We start from the raw sequence: 17,990 nt of genomic DNA, 5'->3' as shown, positions 1-17,990 counted from the left end.
AAATCAAAAAGCAGACGATTTTATTCAAGCATTTGCATGACGATGATAAGCCACATGACATAAAGATGGAGAACGTGCCGGTTGGAAAAGTATCTGTGGAAATAAATTCAAGGTTTACTATTTGTATAGCTTATGTCATGTCATTTAAGTTTGGTCATTAGATTTTCCATCAGTTATGTTTACATCGAACCGCTTAGAAATGAACAAGAATCTTTTGTTTCTAATTTAGAGCCCATAGTTATAGCGTGATTATTGGACTTTTGAATGAAGCAGCTCGATTGTATAACAATATTTTAATAACAGGAGACTTTAATATGCGTGATATTGATTGGAACTTTTGGACTACGCCTCACTCTGAGGACCATTACGAACATACTTTTATTGAAGCTTTACGCGACAATTTTCTATATCAACATATAGATAAACCTACAAGATTTAGGGAAAATCAGATGTGTAGAACTCTAGATTTAGTTATTACAAAAGATGAAAGCAATATTGACAATATTAATATTGATGCTCCACTGGGACTTAGTGATCATGCTACCATTACATTTGACTTTTTGTACTCTTTCAATGAATATGAAACTGGTAAATCGAAATATAAATATTCCAAATGTGACTTCGAAAAATTTTCTGAAGACTTTAGCAATTTTGATTGGGATAGTTCTTTTGAAGATAAAGACATAAGCGAGATGTGGAAAATATTTTATGAAAAATATAAAAAATGTGTCGAAACGTATATACCGAAAACTAATCCTAAACCGGGTTGTCAACCTAAACCATTATGGCTAACATTTGATTGTCTGAGCAATATAAAACGCAAACAAAAGGCCTGGTCAAGATACTTGGCTACTAGACGAGCAGTAGATTTTGATTTTTATAAAGTTGCTAGAAACAGGGCAAATGAGAACGTTCGAAAAGCAAAAAAGGAATATGAGAAGTTAGTGGCATCAAAAGCTAAAACTGAGCCAAAACATTTTTGGACATATGTCAAAAGTAAAGTGAAATCAAAATCAGCAGTATCAAACCTTATGAAACCAAATGGGAACTTAACTACTTCTGACAAGGAAAAAGCGACTGTATTAAATGACTTTTTTACCAGTGTATTTACTGCTGAAAATCCAAATAATATACCTAATATTGAAGAGAGAAATTTTGAATCATCTTTAGACCACTTTGTGATCAATCAAGATACAGTTGAAAAATATCTACTTTTATTAAATGGAAGCAAGTCTATGGGTCCAGATAATATTCATCCATTAATAGTAAAGAGTATGGCAAATACATTTTCAAAACCGTTGACTTTGATATTTCAAAAGTCCATTGACACTGGAAAAATTCCAAAAGAATGGAAAGATGCTAGAGTTACCCCACTTTTTAAGAATAAAGGTAGTAAACTGGATGCGGGAAATTACAGACCGGTCAGTCTAACTTCAATTGTTTGTAAAACTTTGGAAAAGGTTATACGGAAGGAAATGATTGATCATTTAATAACCAATAATTTGTTATCAGACTCACAGTTTGGTTTTCGCTTTGGAAGATCATGTATATTACAATTACTTGATGTCATGGAAGACTGGTCATTATATATGGATAATAATATATCCTGGGACACATTATATCTCGATTTTGCCAAAGCTTTCGATAAAGTGCCACATAAAAGATTACTAAAGAAACTGTATTCATACGGTATTCGTGGATCTATATTAGAATGGATAACTGACTTTTTAACTGGACGTCGACAACAAGTTGCGGTGAAAGGGGAAAAATCTGAATGGCAAAATGTAATTAGTGGAGTGCTCCAAGGCAGTGTACTTGGACCTGTTCTTTTCATTATATTCATAAATGATTTACCAGATGTTGTGGAGTCTATAGTAAAAATTTTCGCAGACGATACTAAAATTTATGCACCTACTTCTAAATCTGATGTCTTACAGAATGATCTAGATGCCCTCTACGATTGGTCCAAGTTATGGGACATGAAATTTAATGTGAACAAATGTAAACAAATCCATTATGGAAGAAATAATCCTGAAAATGTTTATACCATGAACAATATTGATATCATTAAAGATGAACAAGAAAAGGATCTTGGAATTATTTTTCAAAATGATCTTAAATTTTCTCAACATATATCAAGTAAAATAAATAAAGCCAATAGTATACTTGGGCTAATTAACCGAACTTTTATCTTTAAAGATCAATATACATTTTTAAGACTATACGTTGCGTTGGTCCGACCACACGTGGAATATGGAAATACAATATGGTATCCGCATTTAAAGAAAGATATTAATGCTGTAGAAAAAGTGCAGATGAGAGCAACTAAATTAATTTCTGATATACGACATTTAAGCTATGAAGACAGATTAAAAGTACTTAAACTACCTTCCCTAACTCACAGAAGGCGAAGAGGTGATATGATACAAGCTTTCAAAATATTAAAAGGATTCGAAGATATATCTTATGAAAGATTTTTTACTGTCATCAGTACAAATACCCGTGGGCATAATTGGAAATTAGCAAAACCTAGATGTAACACTTCTTTTCGATTAAGACATTTCTCACAAAGAATTATTAATGATTGGAATAACCTACCAGTTGAAGTTATTTCATCAAAAACTGTGGAAGCCTTTAAAATTAGTATAGACCGTCATTGGGAGTCAGTCATGTATCAGTTAAGAAATTGATGAGGACACAAATAGTTTTCTATATAACTTTTTAATTGTGTGAAATATTGCACCAAATCATGCAGGATTGATGATTGTATCAGTTTTGAAAGTGTACCAAAATAGGGTGGGCTAAAAAGGATAGGATCCTTCCATATGAGCCCCACAACGATCTTACAGGTATCTTACAGGTGATGAATGATGATGATCAGCATTATCATGATGATTGATCAGGTCAGGAATAACCACCAATTGGTGGATTATACCTCAATTGACGTATAATCCACCAATTGACATATAATGGTATAGACCAATTGGTGTATACAAGGATTTGTATAGTAAGAAGGTTCTTACCAGATTCTCAGGTCAAATTGCACAGATTTCCATATATACATTTGTATACATACCTATAAGGTGCAATGTAAGAGGGTAGGAAACTGGAATGCCCTTTACCGTCGGCCAACATGCATCCATTTCCTGCCAGTGTTCGCATCAAATTTGTTCAAATTTTACTGTGATTTGTCAAAATATCATTATAATTTATGAGCAGTCAGAAATAATTGTTGTAAACCTTATATTTTGAGAGAAAAATTAACTGTGCAGTTGATTTTTTTATTGTCTAAAAGAACATGAAGAAAGTGTACATGTTATCATCATGCACCAAAAATTACTGTTAACATCAAATGGCAAGAATTTTTACATGCAGTTATTCATCATGAAGATACCCCATTTAAAATACAACCCTCATGTAACTTATAGTATTACAAAACTTCTATTTCATGACAACTGCACATTGCTAGTCAACATACAAAAGTGGTGGCAATGTTATTCATCTTATAAAAGTAGACAGGAAATACAGAAACAACAATTTGAATCACAATGATTAAATTGGTTTTGATCCTTGTACATGTTGTATGTGGATTAATCATCAGTTTGTGTTGAAGTTTCTTTGCTTTATTTAAGTTTTATTTTAATTATTGAAAAAATTGTAAACTACCAAAAAATGTTCAAAACAACGAACAGATTATTCCTTTTAATAAGTATATAGAATGATAATATTAAAAATATTAGTAATAAAATATTGAGAAAACTTCAGACAGCAAACTAACCTATTGTGTACTTAAACTGTTTAATTGCAACGTTCAATTCTTTAAAATTGTGCCAAATTGACAAACCAAATTTGCTTAAACACTTATTTCGTCAAATATAAACCAACATTTTTATTTCACTTTTTCACTTTCATTTATTTATTGATTAAACAAAAACCAATCAAATTTTTTTTTCTATACCTTGAAGCTTGTGTGCCCCTTTAATAAAAAAAGTTTGTCATAAATCCATAAGAGAACTGCTACCAAACTTTATGGAAACTATAGATAAGTGACTAACTAAGATGTGCTACTACCATGACTACACACTATGATACCATCTGATTTCTGTTGTTGCCATGGTAAATCAAAGTTTAACATTGGCAATTATATTTTATATCAGAAAATACTGCATTAAATTTGGAAAACTCTAGTCTGCAAGTTTTGATTGGTTTAGATTAATATTTGGAAAATATTATTGGGATTATGTCATTGTATGTATAGAAATCAGATGAGAGAGATAATTCTAACAGAGTACCTTATTTTTTAAGCCTCATGATAAATACCTATACCTGAATTAATTTGTTGTTTTATAAACAGTATGTGACATAAGTGTATATTGATTCTTATTCTTATGGACCATTTAACTTTTAGCATGTTTAGAGGAATTATGACACTGTTCTTATATTTAAGGTATTATAATTATCCAAGCTCATCTTAGTGTCCTTTATTGTATTTTAGATATGGTAGAATTAAAGACAAGTTTATGGGAAGTTATGGAAAGAAACCAGACTATTATGCCAGAGCATCAGGAAGAGTCAATTTAATTGGTGTGTGATTAAATTTCTAAACAGAAAACTCACTCATTTTTTATCAGATTCATTTAACAAAGAGCCACATCTTAATTTAAAGATTTGGATTTCTACCTGTACAGTAGCTTAACTATCCTAACTACCCATGAGTGTCTTGCATAAACAATTTCAGGGTTTGACACCTGCATCATGTCCACATTATTATAATGTAAGGGAGATAATTTGGTAAAAAAACATGATTCAAATTATATCCCATCCACTATATTAAGACTATGGAGGTGGTGGATTTCTGAATCTCCATAGTCTTGATAGAGGGGTATGACCTCGGGATCGTGTGTTTTAAGCTCAGGATTTTGGGATTGATCCTTTCCGGATCCAGGATTTTTTTTTTTCGATTTTCAGGATGTTGGGATTTTAATTTCTTTAAATTCAGGACCTCTGGATTACATGTTTTTAAGCCCAGGATTTCGGGATCAGAACCCCTCTGAACCCCCCTCCCCCTTAATATAATAGAAGGAAGAACCATGGATGTACAAGATGCAAAAACCTGTCCACCTCTTGTAACTGGAAAGTGGGGTTTTAAAAGAAAACCCTAAGTGAAAATTTCATATGCTACAGTTTTCTGGTTTAACTACAATCAAAATCAAATAAAGACATGGTGGTGTAGAAAATCACTACAAGAAAACACCTAAGTGAAAATTTCATATGCTACAGTTTTCTGGTTTAACTACAATCAAAATCAAATAAAGACATGGTGGTGTAGAAAATCACTACAAGAAAACACACCTATTACTTTACAGTACAATTCAGTAATTATATACTGTAGGTTCATGTGAATATCTTAGTTCTACTTTCTAGGGCTGTACATGTATGTTTATTCAGGTCAGTAAGTCATAGTAATAAATTATTGAAAAATTAAATCAAATATTTATTAATTGTCATGGTTTACATCAAGTATTTATTTATTATTTGTCATGGTTTACATCAAATATTTATTACTTGTCATGGTTTACATCAAATATTTGTTATTTGTCATGGTTTACATCAAATATTTATTATTTGTCAAGGTTTACATCAAGTATTTATTCATTATTATACCCCTGCTTTAAAAAAGGGGGTATACTGTTTTACCTCTGTCTGTCCTTCCGTCAGTCCGTCAGTCCGTCCGTCCCATGAATTTTTTTCGTCGCATTTTTCTCAGGAACTACAATACAAGGATTTCTGAAATTTGGTTTCAGGGTTTATCTAAGTCAGCTATACCGTGTGATGCGTTTTCAGATTGATCACTTGACAACTTCCTGTTTACCGAACACTTGTATGATTTTACACATGATAGCCAAGTTGAAAATTTTCGTCACATTTTTCTCAGGAACTACAATACAAGGATTTCTGAAATTTGGTTTCGGGATTTATATAAGTCAGCTATACTGTGTGATGCGTTTTCAGATTCATCACTCGACAACTTCCTGTTTACCGAACACTTGCATATTTTTACACTATTGATATTATCCACTTGCGGCGGGGGTATCATCAGTGAGCAGTAGCTCGCAGTTTCACTTGTTTGTCATGATTTACTTCAAGTATTTATTTATTATTTGTCATGGTTTGAATTTTATTGACAGGTGAACATATAGATTACTGTGGATATTCTGTGTTGCCAATGGCAATAGAACAAGATGTTATAATTGCTGTATCTTCAAATGACAGTGGCCGTCTTCAGTTGGTAAACACCAACATGGAATATGGGCAAGTTATTTAATATTTATTTCAAAATCTGACACATTCATTTTATCTATTCGTTTTAAAATGTTGTCAAATACAAAAAATATTTAAAAATAAGATTAATTTGGTTATTATTTGAATGACCACATAATGTAATTGCTTACCAGTTTCAAACAGGTAACCAAACGCTTCATAATTTATCATTTATGTTTATGTTTGCATGTGAAGTATGAAGTAATAAGTGCCAGTCTGCCTAAGACTTAGGCAGTGGTGAAAACATGACCAAAAAAACCCACCCTATTTGACATTGATTTCAGTTCATAATATGTAGTTATGCACAAAAATAACATTCATTTCCATTTTCTGTTCTGGTAATAGAAGATACCATTTGGTTGAAATGCACTAGAAATTAACGAATAAGGCAAGATAACTCTGTAATTTGCTATCATTTTAACCAATTTTCTAACCAAGTTATTTGATATTACCGGACACACACAAACGAAAGACTAATACTTTTTAACTCAGGATGATGGTTAGTATTAAATAGCATGATTAGCTCGGTGGGTTTTTTCTAATCATGTTTTAATTTTTACCTAAATTGCCTGATTCTTACAAAGACTGGCACATAATGAGAAAGTTGTACTGGTATACAGCAAATAAAGGACAGTGAAAAAAAGAGGATTAACAAAATGGATAAACTGTAAATGATCCTTGTGGTAAAAGAATAGATGGTTCAGAATAACTCATAAGTGAAATATTTATTATCAGTTTCATGTAATGAAATAATACAACTGTTTAATTTAGCTCATTCATTTTGATTGCAATTTCTCGACAAAGTGCAAAGGTATGTGTGAAGCAACAATTGAAATATCTGAAAATTATAAAATAGAAGATGTGGTATGATTGCCAATGAGACAACTATCCACAAAAGACCAAAATGACACAGACATTAACAACTATAGTAATCTATTTTCAGAATGTTTGAATGTGATATAAATGATTTGTCCATCAACAAAGAGAAACCAGTATGGCATAACTACTTTCTGTGTGGACTTAAAGGACTACTGGAACATTGTAAAGTGACCAGTCCAAAAGGACTACAGTGTGTTGTAGATGGCACTATTCCTAAAAGTGCTGGGCTGTCTAGTTCTAGTGCATTAGTGTGTTGTGCTGCACTGGTGACTATGCATGCCAATGGACAAGCACTTTCTAAGGTATAGCAATATTGTTCCATTCTGAGGGATTGCAATATTTGTTTATGAAAAGTCATATCATATCTACTTTTAGCTCAAATGTATTTTGCCTTAATTGTGTACACAGGAACTTCAAACAGTTTTTCTAAAGAAAAAAAATGATTTCAATTTCTTAACCTAACATGTGGTAACATTTCATCATCTTGACAAATCAATTTAGATTTAATTTGAAATTGCTAGCGGTTGTTAGTTTCCTTCAATATTCTCTTACACACCTTGGCCAGATTTTTCATGTACATAGTTGCATAGTTAGAAATGAGATGATGCAAGCCTAGCTGCTTTGATGATGTCCTATGGACACACATTCTTACTAGAATGTTTTAACTATATCTATATATATATATATGTTTACGACAATGCATATTATCAGAGCTACCTATATATATATTTTAGAAAGAACTGTCTGACATGTGTGCCCACTGTGAACGTTTCATAGGAACAGAAGGAGGTGGAATGGACCAAGCGATATCATTTATGGCAAACAAAGGCACTGTAAGTACTAAAAACATATACCCAGGCTAACTGAGGAGGGTATACTTATTAAAATATTTGTGCCTAATCTTCAGTCTGTGTTCATAGTACTTGTTCCTTATCACTTCTTGAAAGTAATGGGTACCTTCATTTTCTTTTGGATTTTGGATTCCAATTTACAGAGATCAGTACTTCTTAATTGATAATAAAACAAGTTAAAAACAGATGATGAGCTGTGAATTAATTTATTTCAGTTTCATACATGTATCAATTTTTGTGGTGGAAAAATGCTTTTTCACTGTTACTTAAATTCAAAGTTTCATTGTATGCTCCTGTAAAAGTAAAGAAAAAGAGCAATGTATAGAGTATTTAAATTTTTAGATTTTTAATATCTATGAAATCCATGACAATTGATATTCCATAAACATAAATGAAAATTGTATTTATGATATATATCAACTCTATTTTTTGCAATAGGTGTTTTTTTTGGTTTTTTTACAGGAGACCAACTTATATCTTTAATTGTAATGATTATTTGACCATAATACACTGATGGTTTTTGGTAAAGATATTATTCCTCTTCTGATAAGTACTTTTTGATTATAGGCCAAGTTAATAGAATTCAATCCATTATAGGCCAAGTTAATAAAATTCAATCCATTATAGGCCAAGTTAATAGAATGCAATCCATTATAGGCCAAGTTAATAGAATTCAATTCATTATAGGCCAAGTTAATAGAATTCAATCCATTATAGGCCAAGTTAATAGAATTCAATCCATTATAGGCCAAGTTAATAGAATTCAATCCATTATAGGCCAAGTTAATAGAATTCAATCCTCTGAAATCCACGGACGTTGAACTACCAGAGGATGTGGTATTTGTGATATCCAATTGTTGTGTAGAACTGAACAAAGCAGCTACCTCACATTTTAATATCCGAGTTGTGGAATGTCGACTGGCTTCACAGGTACATTTTTTACTTATTTGTACCAATTAGACAAGGTTACAATTTGAAATGTTTTCAGGTTGATATGTTAAATTTAAAATAAGCCATTAGATCAAATGACGTAAAAGTTAGTAACTATTGATCACCATAGTTCAATTCAGTTTGAATTTTATGTAGAGATATTCAGACAATTGTTACGGTAAGTTTCACCTGAGCAATATTGATTACAAATAGACATTTTTTTTAAAACAGATATTGAAAAATCAAAAATAGAAATGATCAATTGCAAGAAAAATATTTACACATATATGCTTTCAGTTGTAAATGTTGTATGCATTGATTTGCAGATAATCGCAAAGACAAAGGGATTAAAGTGGAGGGAATTTAAAAGATTTGCTGATGTCCAGAAAGCATTAGGATTAACTTTAGATGAAGCTATTAATGTGGTTAAGGAAATACTACACCAAGAGCCATACACAAAAGAGGAAGTTTGTGGCATTCTAGAAGTTACTGCTGATGAACTTGCTCAAACTAGTCTTAGTGCAAACACACTTGATGGTAAGTATTTTAATTTACATGTATATAAGCTTTAGATATTTTTAAAGAAAGAAAAACAGTTTAAATCATTTTCCACAAAGTTATCTTATGTAAACCTCTGCTTTAATAAGATTTGAAATTTTCTATCAAATGGTAATATTTTCTGAGTCCATAACCATAACTTTAAATTTAACATACTACATGAATGATCATCAACTTTTGATGTATTTTTTGATAATTGAATGATTAATTTTACAAAATTGCATATATAGTCACTACTGTTCTTTGAATGGAGATTTAACAGTAGTACATCAGTGATAAAACGGTCTAGAAATATTCAAATTCAAAATTATGACAGCTGAGCTAAAATATAAGTGGCTATTAGAAGTGAATACAATTATACATTACAGTTAAAACATTTAAGTTACATAACAGAGCCACCCATGTGTTTAGTGAGGCCAACAGGGTATTACAGTTCAAGAAAACATGTGACTTGAAACCAGCTGATGCTTCCGTTGTCCTGGGTAACCTCATGAATGACAGCCATTCCAGCTGTAGAGACTTGTACCAATGTAGCTGTGACGATTTAGACAGATTAGTTGATATTTGTTGGTAAGAATAAGTTATCAGGCTTTAATGAAATACCTAATACTAAATATTTTTATTATTATACCCCTGCTTTGAAGAAAAGGGGGGTATACTGTTTACCTCTGTCTATCCTTCCGTCAGTCCATCAGTCCGTCAGTCTGTCAGTCTGTCAGTCAGTCCGTCCGTCCCATGAATATTTTTCGTCACATTTTTCTCAGGAACTACACTACCAGGATTTCTGAAATTTGGTTTCAGGCTTGATATAAGTCAGCTATACCGTGTGATGCGTTTTCAGATTCATCACTCAACAACTTTCTGTTTACTGAACACTTGTTTGATTTTACACACGATAGCCAAGTTGAAAATTTTTCGTCACATTTTTCTCAGGAACTACAATACAAGGATTTCTGAAATTTGGTTTAAGGGTTAATATAAGTCAGCTATACCGTGTGATGCATTTTCAGATTCATCACTTGACAACTTCCTGTTTACTGACACTTGCATATTTTTACACAATTAATATTATCCACTTGCGGCAGGGGTATCATCAGTGAGCAGTAGCTCACAGTTTCACTTGTTTTTTCTGTGATTGCGTAACAGACTTGTTTTGTCAGCAGAACAGGATATGTCCACCAACACCTTTAAATCCCTGTCAATATTTCAGTATATGATTCCAAAGGGTTTACCATTGTGTTTTAAAGCCTCGGTTAGTTGCTGGTATTATCTAAATTTTGTTACATAATATTTGCCTTCCTGCTAGCTAGCAGTATTTTTTTATAAATCTTAAAAGACTAGCTGTGTTAGTCTTGACCTGGGGTACTCGTACACACATTTGTTTTAATTATAGTCTAATAAAAAATGCTGTTAAAATTCAATGTAAATCCTATATGATTATATATTCCCCAAGTGTTATTTGGTAAAATCAAGTTGTCCATTGCCTATAATGCTTCTATGAGCTGTAATATTTCAAATTAAAAATAAAATATTAGATAATACATGTACAATATGTTTGATAGATATCTTATTATACATTTCCTTGTTTTTAATCTTGAAATTTAGTTATCATCAATCTTTATGAAGCAATATATCTTTTAATGTCTGTGATTTTTCAGCCAATCAGGTGCTCTTGGATCAAGACTTACAGGTGCAGGTTGGGGAGGATGTGCTGTTTCCATGGTTCCAGCCAATCAAGTTGATTCTTTCATAAAGTCAGTTACAGAAAAGTATTATGGGAAGGATGACAGACTCAAGGAAAAAGTTAAAGAAAATCTGTTTGCTACACAACCAGGTGGAGGGGCAGCTATTTATGTTGAATGAAATTAATAAGAAGTTGGCTACTTGTAAAATTGTGATAAAAATTGTGTCTAGTCTAATTTTTAAATTGCAAGGACAATAAAATGAGGGACCATTTAATAGAGGTTTATACATGCTAACAACATTATAAATTAGTATTATTACAAGGTGGTGTATATCAACCCCTGAGGGTCTTGCACTGTTGGTGTTATCTGGATTGAAACTTCAGGGGAACTGTGGTGTTAATGGGAAGGTGTTGGACAATTAACCTACATAGATACATATTATACACATATATTGACATTTTATATGCTTTATTTATATTAATGTTTACTTATATGTTTTCAATTTAATACAAACATTTGCTTCATTATATTGTTAAATCAGTCAATATCAGGTCATCAGCAAACAACAGTTTTGTATTGTTTTCTTGTGTGTAAACCTAATGCCAGTCTTGTAACATGAAGACAAAGTCCCTAAAACTAAATTTTGTGAGAGACACACTCATTTGCATTACCAATAATTTCAATTTACAATATACTCTTTGTGACATCTGATGTTAATGAAAGAAGAAGTTTGATTGTTCAGATAATTTACTGCTAGATATTGAACAAATTATTGAAGTTGAAAGAAAAATACATTGAAAAGTAGGACGTTTAATGAATTATTCAGATATTAGTTTTTATTGCTTAAACACGCTATTGTTATTAGTGAATTGCACTTTCATATTCAACGAAAAGTTCAGAGAATTCAGTAAAGCATGAAGGTAATATTATTATTTTCTTACAGTTCCATATTAAAAATGTTATGAAAATATGGTGGGAGGGGCATCAAAATCAATAAGGAAAAAATTATTCAACTATATGAAATGTGATATGAGTTGAGATGTGTATGTTGAAGGTATTTCCGGCCTCTCGACTTTGTACTGAAAATTGCAATCATTGTTTGTACTTGATTTATGCCATATATTTTATACAATAAACATTTATATTGAAATATTTTTTCTAATTTTTGTTTTCAAGTTAAAACATGTTGATACTGCATTTGTGATGTAATGGATAATGTGTTTGCCTGGATGGTAATGAGGGTTGTAAGTCCAAATTTTAATTGTTCAGAGGGACAACACATTGTGGAATAAGAGCAATATTTATTTAAATAAGAATAATGTATCACATTGCAACAGCTTCAAAAGTTACATTTTCTTCCAAAAAATTAATATGTGTATACCATGATTTCTGTGCACACAAAACATGTTTGTGAGTTAACCTTCAACATGTCTATTTGAGGTAGAAAATTTTTAAATACATACCAGTAAATATAAAACTTTTGAGAGCATAACCGAAAATGATTTTAACAGAACTAAAAAAAAACATTCAAAGGTGTGTATGTGTTAAGTGCAAATGATAATCAGCAAATTCAAATTGTTGTAAACATGAGTTGAAAACGTTCATCTTTCATAGAAATGTAGTGCAAATGGGAAGACTGATTTTCTTATTCCAAAACAGTTTTAAAATATTTTTTTTAACCCAAAAACAGCTACAATGAAGGGAATCTACCACAGATTAACTTGTCTAAGAGTTATGAGGCTACCCTATTTGTCAGGAATTATACTTAACCTTTTCCTTATAATTCATTGATGATGCTATGGTTTACTGAATGAAGCTTCTTTATCAGTAAATATGTGTGACATTGCAGTAATATTTATTTACAGTAAGAGTAAAATCAGATCGTCTTTTGCTGATATGACTTGGCTTCCTGTGAACTGTTGACTTGTGAAAAAGCATTTTAGATTATGGTTCAGAGTCATATTCATCATCAAAATATATCACATTAAAATCATGAAATACATGTGATTGCATTCAAAGACTGGAAAACCTTTCAACATTGCTTTCAATGTTACTGAAAATAACACCAAAAAAAATATGTTTTCGTCTAACAATTAAAAGTATCAAAAAACAGAGGAAAGTCTCTCAACAAACAAAAAAAAAAAGTGTACTCATTACTAATCTTTCCTACTGAGCAGCTTCCAAATATGAAGTTCAGTAGTATTGGGGAAATGTGATGAACATTTTAAATTTCATTCCACAAAAAGTAAAATTCAGAGCAACAGGAAACAAGACTGAAAAGTGATGACCAAATAATAAGTGTTTTAAAAGTGGTTTCCAAGAAAAGTGTGAAATTATTTTTCTTGAAGGACAAACAGGGTAAAATGTAATTACTTTTTTGTATTAATAATATATTACTATGAACCTTACCACCAGCATATTGGTGTTGGCTGGAAATGGGCATTTTATCACACTGACATAATTCTTATTCTGATCAATGTTGAAATGCAAAGATAGTAATTCTGAAATTCCTGAATACAACTGGCTTAATGATTTGGAACGTAATATATAAGTAGTTTGATATATTCAAATATGTTGCAAAGTGGCAACTGTTGATAATGTACATTTAACAAAGTGAGCAACCCATTCTCTCAAAAGTTTCTTCTTCTATCCTCAGAAAGTTTATTGCTTAATATAGTATCGGAGAAACAGACCTTACCAAAGAGTTAAAACTAAATATTGAACAATATCAGATGAACCCTGCAAGACAGACCCATTATTATATAAAAGACCTATTGCTTCTAGTATCTAAGAAACAGATCAAACCATATAAACTTGACATCAATCAATAAACAATGAAAATGATGTCAGAGTGAGATGAACCTTGCAATTATTTCATTCAGGTACAATTGTATTATAGTTAACCTATTGCTTATAGCATCTAAATAAATGGAATGGACCACAAAAACCAACTTTTTTCACTAATCAATCAAGATAGGTCAAGTTCAGATGAACTGTGTCTGATGGACATGAAGTCAGATGAACTGTGTCTGATGGACATGAAGACTGTTCAAAGATCCTATATACCAAAGCATTCCTATAACTGTGTCTGATGGACACGAAGACTGTTCAAAGATCCTCTATACCAAAGCATTCCTATAACTGTGTCTGATGGACATGAAGACTGTTCAAAGATCCTCTATACCAAAGCATTCCTATAACTGTCTGATGGACATGAAGACTGTTCAAAGATCCTCTATACCAAAGCATTCCTATAACTGTGTCTGATGGACATGAAGACTGTTCAAAGATCCTCTATACCAAAGCATTCCTATAACTGTCTGATGGACATGAAGACTGTTCAAAGATCCTCTATACCAAAGCATTCCTATAAATGTGTCTGATGGACATGAAGACTGTTCAAAGATCCTATATACCAAAGCATTCCTATAACTGTGTCTGATGGACATGAAGACTGTTCAAAGATCCTCTATACCAAAGCATTCCTATAACTGTGTCTGATGGACATGAAGACTGTTCAAAGATCCTCTATACCAAAGCATTCCTATAACTGTGTCTGATGGACATGAAGACTGTTCAAAGATCCTCTATACCAAAGCATTCCTATAACTGTCTGATGGACATGAAGACTGTTCAAAGATCCTCTATACCAAAGCATTCCTATAACTGTGTCTGATGGACATGAAGACTGTTCAAAGATCCTCTATACCAAAGCATTTCTATAACTGTCTGATGGACATGAAGACTGTTCAAAGATCCTCTATACCAAAGCATTCCTATAACTGTGTCTGATGGACATGAAGACTGTTCAAAGATCCTCTATACCAAAGCATTCCTATAACTGTGTCTGATGGACATGAAGACTGTTCAAAGATCCTCTATACCAAAGCATTCCTATAACTGTCTGATGGACATGAAGACTGTTCAAAGATCCTCTATACCAAAGCATTCCTATAACTGTGTCTGATGGACATGAAGACTGTTCAAAGATCCTCTATACCAAAGCATTCCTATAACTGTCTGATGGACATGAAGACTGTTCAAAGATCCTCCATACCAAAGCATTCCTATAACTGTGTCTGATGGACATGAAGACTGTTCAAAGATCCTCTATACCAAAGCATTCCTATAACTGTGTCTGATGGACATGAAGACTGTTCAAAGATCCTATATACCAAAGCATTCCTATAACTGTGTCTGATGGACATGAAGACTGTTCAAAGATCCTATATACCAAAGCATTCCTATAACTGTGTCTGATGGACATGAAGACTGTTCAAAGATCCTCTATACCAAAGCATTCCTATAACTGTCTGATGGACATGAAGACTGTCCAAAGATCCTATATACCAAAGCATTCCTACAACTGTGTCTGATGGACATGAAGACTGTTCAAAGATCCTCTATACCAAAGCATTCCTATAACTGTGTCTGATGGACATGAAGACTGTTCAAAGATCCTATATACCAAAGCATTCCTATAACTGTGTCTGATGGACATGAAGACTGTTCAAAGATCCTCTATACCAAAGCATTCCTATAAATGTGTCTGATGGACATGAAGACTGTTCAAAGATCCTATATACCAAAGCATTCCTATAACTGTGTCTGATGGACATGAAGACTGTTCAAAGATCCTCTATACCAAAGCATTCCTATAACTGTCTGATGGACATGAAGACTGTTCAAAGATCCTCTATACCAAAGCATTCCTATAACTGTGTCTGATGGACATGAAGACTGTTCAAAGATCCTCTATACCAAAGCATTCCTATAACTGTCTGATGGACATGAAGACTGTTCAAAGATCCTATATACCAAAGCATTCCTATAACTGTGTCTGATGGACATGAAGACTGTTCAAAGATCCTATATACCAAAGCATTCCTATAACTGTGTCTGATGGACATGAAGACTGTTCAAAGATCCTATATACCAAAGCATTCCTATAACTGTCTGATGGACATGAAGACTGTTCAAAGATCCTCTATACCAAAGCATTCCTATAACTGTGTCTGATGGACATGAAGACTGTTCAAAGATCCTCTATACCAAAGCATTCCTATAACTGTGTCTGATGGACATGAAGACTGTTCAAAGATCCTCTATACCAAAGCATTCCTATAACTGTCTGATGGACATGAAGACTGTTCAAAGATCCTCTATACCAAAGCATTCCTATAAATGTGTCTGATGGACATGAAGACTGTTCAAAGATCCTATATACCAAAGCATTCCTATAACTGTGTCTGATGGACATGAAGACTGTTCAAAGATCCTCTATACCAAAGCATTCCTATAACTGTCTGATGGACATGAAGACTGTTCAAAGATCCTCTATACCAAAGCATTCCTATAACTGTGTCTGATGGACATGAAGACTGTTTAAAGATCCTATATACCAAAGCATTCCTACAACTGTGTCTGATGGACATGAAGACTGTTCAAAGATCCTCTATACCAAAGCATTCCTATAACTGTGTCTGATGGACATGAAGACTGTTCAAAGATCCTATATACCAAAGCATTCCTATAACTGTGTCTGATGGACATGAAGACTGTTCAAAGATCCTCTATACCAAAGCATTCCTATAACTGTCTGATGGACATGAAGACTGTTCAAAGATCCTCTATACCAAAGCATTCCTATAACTGTGTCTGATGGACATGAAGACTGTTCAAAGATCCTATATACCAAAGCATTCCTATAACTGTGTCTGATGCACATGAAGACTGTTCAAAGATCCTCTATACCAAAGCATTCCTATAACTGTGTCTGATGGACATGAAGACTGTTCAAAGATCCTATATACCAAAGCATTTCTGTAACTGTGTCTGATGGACATGAAGACTGTTCAAAGATCCTCTATACCAAAGCATTCCTATAACTGTGTCTGATGGACATGAAGACTGTTCAAAGATCCTATATACCAAAGCATTTCTGTAACTGTGTCTGATGGACATGAAGACTGTTCAAAGATCCTCTATACCAAAGCATTCCTATAACTGTGTCTGATGGACATGAAGACTGTTCAAAGATCCTCTATACCAAAGCATTCCTATAAATGTGTCTGATGGACATGAAGACTGTTTAAAGATCCTCTATACCAAAGCATTCCTATAACTGTGTCTGATGGACATGAAGACTGTTCAAAGATCCTCTATACCAAAGCATTCCTATAACTGTGTCTGATGGACATGAAGACTGTTCAAAGATCCTCTATACCAAAGCATTCCTATAACTGTGTCTGATGGACATGAAGACTGTTCAAAGATCCTCTATACCAAAGCATTCCTATAAATGTGTCTGATGGACATGAAGACTGTTCAAAGATCCTATATACCAAAGCATTCCTATAAATGTGTCTGATGGACATGAAGACTGTTCAAAGATCCTATATACCAAAGCATTTCTATAACTGTGTCTGATGGACATGAAGACTGTTCAAAGATCCTATATACCAAAGCATTCCTATAACTGTGTCTGATGGACATGAAGACTGTTCAAAGATCCTCTATACCAAAGCATTCCTATAACTGTGTCTGATGGACATGAAGACTGTTCAAAGATCCTATATACCAAAGCATTCCTATAACTGTGTCTGATGGACATGAAGACTGTTCAAAGATCCTATATACCAAAGCATTTCTATTACTCTTAAGTAAATACTTCATGTTATAAGTAAACTAGTTTCTCATAGCAGTTGCTGAATCAGTCAAATGAGATCAGGGACAATGAACATATGACAAATGAAATTTTCAGAAC

General features: G+C 32.8%; 1 protein-coding gene across 1 annotated transcript; it reads left to right on the top strand.

Annotated features, from left to right (window-relative positions):
- Positions 1–2: 2 nt before the first annotated feature.
- Positions 3–12,374, top strand: LOC139519106 (N-acetylgalactosamine kinase-like). Its single transcript, XM_071310913.1, has 9 exons — positions 3–112; positions 4,496–4,584; positions 6,189–6,312; positions 7,265–7,502; positions 7,935–8,033; positions 8,829–8,981; positions 9,308–9,518; positions 9,908–10,109; positions 11,198–12,374. Exons 1-9 carry the CDS (start codon positions 66–68, stop codon positions 11,400–11,402), a joined length of 1,368 nt encoding a protein of 455 aa, XP_071167014.1. The 5' UTR covers positions 3–65; the 3' UTR covers positions 11,403–12,374.
- The last annotated feature ends 5,616 nt before the right edge of the window (positions 12,375–17,990 follow it).

Source organism: Mytilus edulis, chromosome 4 (genome assembly GCF_963676685.1).
Source record: "Mytilus edulis chromosome 4, xbMytEdul2.2, whole genome shotgun sequence".
Classification (NCBI taxonomy): Eukaryota; Metazoa; Mollusca; class Bivalvia; order Mytilida; family Mytilidae; genus Mytilus; species Mytilus edulis.
Note: the sequence above shows the minus strand (reverse complement) of the source record. Positions and strands in the feature narration are given on the sequence as shown.

What these genes read in the sequence shown, in the direction of transcription:
- LOC139519106 (XM_071310913.1), top strand. Translation starts at nt 66, where the DNA reads ATGGAGAACGTGCCGGTTGGAAAAGTATCTGTGGAAATAAATTCAAG. An exon ending in TAGTGCAAACACACTTGATG is followed by an intron (nt 9,519 to 9,907) that starts GTAAGTATTTTA and finishes TATACATTACAG; the next exon opens with TTAAAACATTTAAGTTACAT. An exon ending in AGATTAGTTGATATTTGTTG is followed by an intron (nt 10,110 to 11,197) that starts GTAAGAATAAGT and finishes GTGATTTTTCAG; the next exon opens with CCAATCAGGTGCTCTTGGAT.